General features: G+C 39.3%; 1 protein-coding gene across 1 annotated transcript in view; it reads left to right on the forward strand.

The window, feature by feature from the left end:
* Positions 1–715, forward strand: part of nubp1 (nucleotide binding protein 1 (MinD homolog, E. coli)) — a 35,569-nt gene extending 34,854 nt beyond the window's left edge. The window contains exon 10 of the mRNA XM_061981600.1: positions 352–715. Coding sequence (XP_061837584.1) covers positions 352–404 — 53 coding nt within the window. The 3' untranslated portion in view covers positions 405–715. The remainder of the gene's footprint in view (positions 1–351) is intronic.
* The last annotated feature ends 4,285 nt before the right edge of the window (positions 716–5,000 follow it).

Consider the following 5,000-nt stretch of genomic DNA (forward strand, 5'->3'; position numbering starts at 1 on the left):
TTTTAATTATGTAAACCAGTAATAACCTGTCATTAATCATGATTAATCACAATTCCAAAGCCTGATTAATCTAATTAAACAATCCCTTGACATCCCTAATAATACCAGTTAGCCGTGATAAACAAAGGGTGACAGTACTACTTTGTAATTTTTTTAAACAGATGCCAATGTCTCCTTATTTGACCAAATGGTTTAAAAACGGCCCAACTCCAGCCAGATAGAAAGTGAAAGAAGAGAAGCAGATAAAAGTAGTTTTAACATAAAAAATAAATGCTGCTATGTTTTAATGAGTTCATTGAAAGATCAGACACAATGCAATCATCAATATGTCTCTCATCTTCCCTCCACCAGGTATCAGGGACCACTGTTCCAGACACACCACAGACCAGTCCAACACCGCCTGAACACACCGTTACAACAACCGTGTCGGACCAAAACTAAGACAGCCCACTTTTTCATGAAAACTAAATACGCACATTCAGAACCGTCCCGTAGCTATTTGGGAAGCACAATGTTGCCACTTTCATGTTCATGACAGTCAGGATGCCGCAGGTTTTATTTGAACGCATCACAGTCATTGGGGTGTTCTTTGGCAAACTTCAGACAAAACATGCCTCAAATTCAATTTAAATGTGATTAAAAGAGTATAAAATATTTTTGTTTTTAGTACCTTTTTTTTGTTTCTAAAAACCTACAATAAAAATGATGCACTGTTCATATATTCGTAAGGAGGTTCATTTCAAAATCAGCACGGAATGATATATTTTTAATTGGCATAATAAAAAAAATGGTAGCAATATTGTTGTTGAAATATCCATCCAAGTATTCACTATTTTTGAAAAAAAAATGAATGAAGTGTAAGTACTAGGAAAAAAATTAATATGCTCCTCACATTTCAGCAACCATTTGTATTACCGTGTATCTAGCACAGGGGGGCCCAAACTGTTTGCCATATATATATATATATATATATATATATATATATAGGGTGCACCGGATTATAAGGCGCATTAAAGGAGTCTTTTTTTTTTTTTTTTTATGTAAAAGACTTCCTTGTGGTCTACATAACATGTAATGGTGGTTCTTTGGTCAAAATGTTGCATATATGATGTTTTACAGATTACCTTCAAGTCGCTTTCTGACAGTCGCTTCAGGATGCGCCGTTTTGTGGGCGGTCTTATTTACGTGGCTCACCTTCGACAGCGTCTTCTCCCCGTCATCTTTGTTGTAGCAGTGTAGCGTGCAAGGACGGGAGTGGAAGAAGTGTCAAAAGATGGAGCTAACTGTTTTAATGACATTCAGACTTTACTTCAATCAATAACGGAGCAGCATCTCCTCATCCGTGGCTCACGAGTGCAATAACACCGGAAATGTGTTCCGTGAAAAACCGTCCAACCGGAACTCTCTAATAACTAAAGTTCCTTGGGTGAAATATGTAAACTCACTACACCGGTATGTTTTAGTGCTTTCATGGCGAGTTTACTGACGGATATACGTAAGAACTTTACACTACTTTATATCAAAAATGGCAACAGTGGAGGATGAATGTCACATAACCAGAAGAAGCTTATCGACGACACGGACTAGAAAAGCGGACGCGTGCAAATTTTCAGGACTTATGCAGAAACCAAATACAGATCAGCAGATACCAGAAGGTAAGAAAAGTTGCTTTAGCACAATATTGCGAAACAAAACGCCAGATAATATGTCTTACCTTATACACACCATAATAATACTGGTATGTTGAAGCACAGTACAATCCATCAAGCGGTGCGGCTTCATAGCTTACCGAAGTCGTACTAAACTATTTTGATAGACTTTTGAGCGCCGTGTGTAATGTTCTATATTTTCAATGGAACATATAAACTGTTGGTGTTGTTTACTTGAGTCATATTGCAGTCTAGACGTATCTCTTATGTTTGTCTGCCATCTACTGGTCACACGTATCATTACACCATGTACCAAATAAAATAGCTTCGAGGTGGGTAAGCTCAACCAAAATTATTCTGTACATTAGGCGCACCGGGTTATAAAGCGCACTGTCGAGTTTTGAGAGGAAAAAAAGGATATTAAGTGCGCCTTATAGTCCGGGAAATACGGTAGTCAAGGTTTAGCAACATACTACTCACAAGCATTATTGTCATAAAAGCTGGCAACTCTACTATAATTCTCATGGCAGTGCCCGGCAAGGATCTGAGGTGTATGAGTGCTGCCACCACTGAGGAGCTACGGTTTGTGAAACGAAACCTGCACTGTGTCCTTGTGCCGCAAAGCATGAGCACCTGTCTTAGGAAAGTGCATGACCGTTTTTTTTCTTCCCCAACATGACTGCCAGCCCAAACACACCTCCATGTTTGCACACGTGAACCTGTTTGAGCCCTGCAGGGCATTTTCAAGCAGACGGATGATGTGCTGAGCCATCATGGAAAAAGTGGAAGAAGATTCAGAAACATGCAGTTCTGCTAAATTCTGTGCCCACGAGGATTAAGGTGGTGCCCACACTCCCTCGCCAACTATTTAGACCAGTGGTTCTCCAGCTTTTTTCACCAAGTAAAACACCTTGCTCTCCGAGAAGTACCAACCATATGACCAACATTTAAATATCGTAACGTACTGGGCCCAAGTATTCATTAAAAACAAGGCAGAGATTTTACAAACCCCGTTTCCATGTGAGTTGGGAAATTGTGTTAGATGTAAATATAAACGGAATACAATGATTTGCAAATCCTTTTCAACCCATATTCAATTGAATGCACTACAAAGACAAGATATATGATGTTCAAACTCATAAAGTTTTTTTTTTTTTTGCAAATAATAATTAACTTAAAATTTCATGGCTGCAACACGTGCCAAAGTAGTTGGGAAAGGGCATGTTCACCACTGTGTTACATGGCCTTTCCTTTTAACAACACTCAGTAAACGTTTGGGACTGAGGAGACACATTTTTTAAGCTTCTCAGGTGGAATTCTTTCCCATTCTTGCTTGATGTACAGCTTAAGTTGTTCAACAGTCCGGGGGTCTCCGTTGTGGTATTTTAGACTTCATAATGCGCCACACATTTTCAATGGGAGACGGGTCTGGACTACAGGCAGGCCAGTCTAGTACCCACACTCTTTTACTATGAAGCCACGTTGATGTAACACGTGGCTTGGCATTGTCTTGCTGAAATAAGCAGGGGCGTCCATGGTAACGTTGCTTGGATGGCAACATATGTTGCTCCAAAACCTGTATGTACCTTTCAGCATTAATGGCGCCTTCACAGATGTGTAAGTTAGCCATGTCTTGGGCATTAATACACCCCCATACCATCACAGATGCTGGCATTTCAACTTTGCGCCTATAACAATCCAGATGGTTCTTTTCCTCTTTGGTCCGGAGGACACGACGTCCACAGTTTCCAAAAATCAATCAATCAATCAATGTTTATTTATATAGCCCTAAATCACAAGTGTCTCAAATGGCTGCACAAGCCACAACGACATCCTCGGTACAGAGCCCACATAAGGGCAAGGAAAAACTCACCCCAGTTTGAAATGTGGACTCGTCAGACCACATAACACTTTTCCACTTTGTATCAGTCCATCTTAGATGAGCTCAGGCCCAACAAAGCCGACGGCGTTTCTGGGTGTTGTTGATAAACGGTTTTCGCCTTGCATAGGAGAGTTTTAACTTGCACTTACAGATGTAGCAACCAACTGTAGTTACTGACAGTGGGTTTCTGAAGTGTTCCTGAGCCCATGTGGTGATATCCTTTACACACGGATGTCGCTTGTTGATGCAGTACAGCCTGAGGGATCGAAGGTCACGGGCTTAGCTGCTTACGTGCAGTGATTTCTCCAGATTCTCTGAACCCTTTGATGATATTACGGACCGTAGATGGTGAAATCCCTAAATTCCTTGCAATAGCTGGTTGAGAAAGGTTTTTCTTAAACTGTTCATCAATTTGCTCACGTATTTGTTGACAAAGTGGTGACCCTCGCTCCATCCTTGTTTGTGAATGACTGAGCATTTCATGGAATCTACTTTTATACCCAATCATGACACCCACCTGTTCCCAATTTGCCTGTTCACCTGTGGGATGTTCCAAATAAGTGTTTGATGAGCATTCCTCAACTTTATCAGTATTTATTGCCACCTTTCCCAACTTCTTTGTCACGTGTTGCTGGCATCAAATTCTAAAGTTAATGATTATTAGCAAAAAAAAAAATGTTTATCAGTTTGAACATCAAATATGTTGTCTTTGTAGCATATTCAACTGAATATGGGTTGAAAATGATTTGCAAATCATTGTATTCCATTTATATTTACATCTGTACATAACGAGTATGTGTAATATTTTTGGCCACTAACATTACACACAGTTTGAACAGTAACACTGTGTTTGAATATAGGAAAATAAAACACTGTACTTTAATCTTTGGCGTACCACTAGATGGCGCCCGCAGACCACTAGTTTGACAATCATTGATTTAGTGCCCAAACATTTTTCCACTGAGAGCCGCAGTCTGACAAATCAAAGGATGCCAGGGCCATTTTGGTAGTACAGTATGTGGACGTTATTTCAACGAACTAAGAAATGCTATCTCAGTGGACATTTTGTGTAAACCCTGAAGAGCCAAAGCCAAAATGCAATGCTAGCCGTTTGCACGCTAGCTAGATAGTTTCAAGTAATTAAAAATATGAGCAAAATCAGCTAAAACAATATACAGCATGCTAACGCTATTGCGCTAACAATAGCATATGTTTACTAGGGGTGTGAATTGATTAGATTCAATCTAACTCTGATTCCTGGGGTGACGATTTGATTCAGAACTAACTCTTCATTCAACACGATTCTCAATTCAAACCGATTCTCACAATGTATTATTTGGTTTAATAATTACAACAAAACTTTTATTTAAAACAGGTATCACGTTAGAAAAGTTTTTGGTTGCATCGTCTTTTTAAAAATCGATTCTTTAAAAAAAAAAAAAAACGAAAAATGTAATCATGTTTTTAAA

This window comes from Nerophis lumbriciformis, linkage group LG24 (assembly GCF_033978685.3).
Source record: "Nerophis lumbriciformis linkage group LG24, RoL_Nlum_v2.1, whole genome shotgun sequence".
Taxonomy (NCBI): Eukaryota; Metazoa; Chordata; class Actinopteri; order Syngnathiformes; family Syngnathidae; genus Nerophis; species Nerophis lumbriciformis.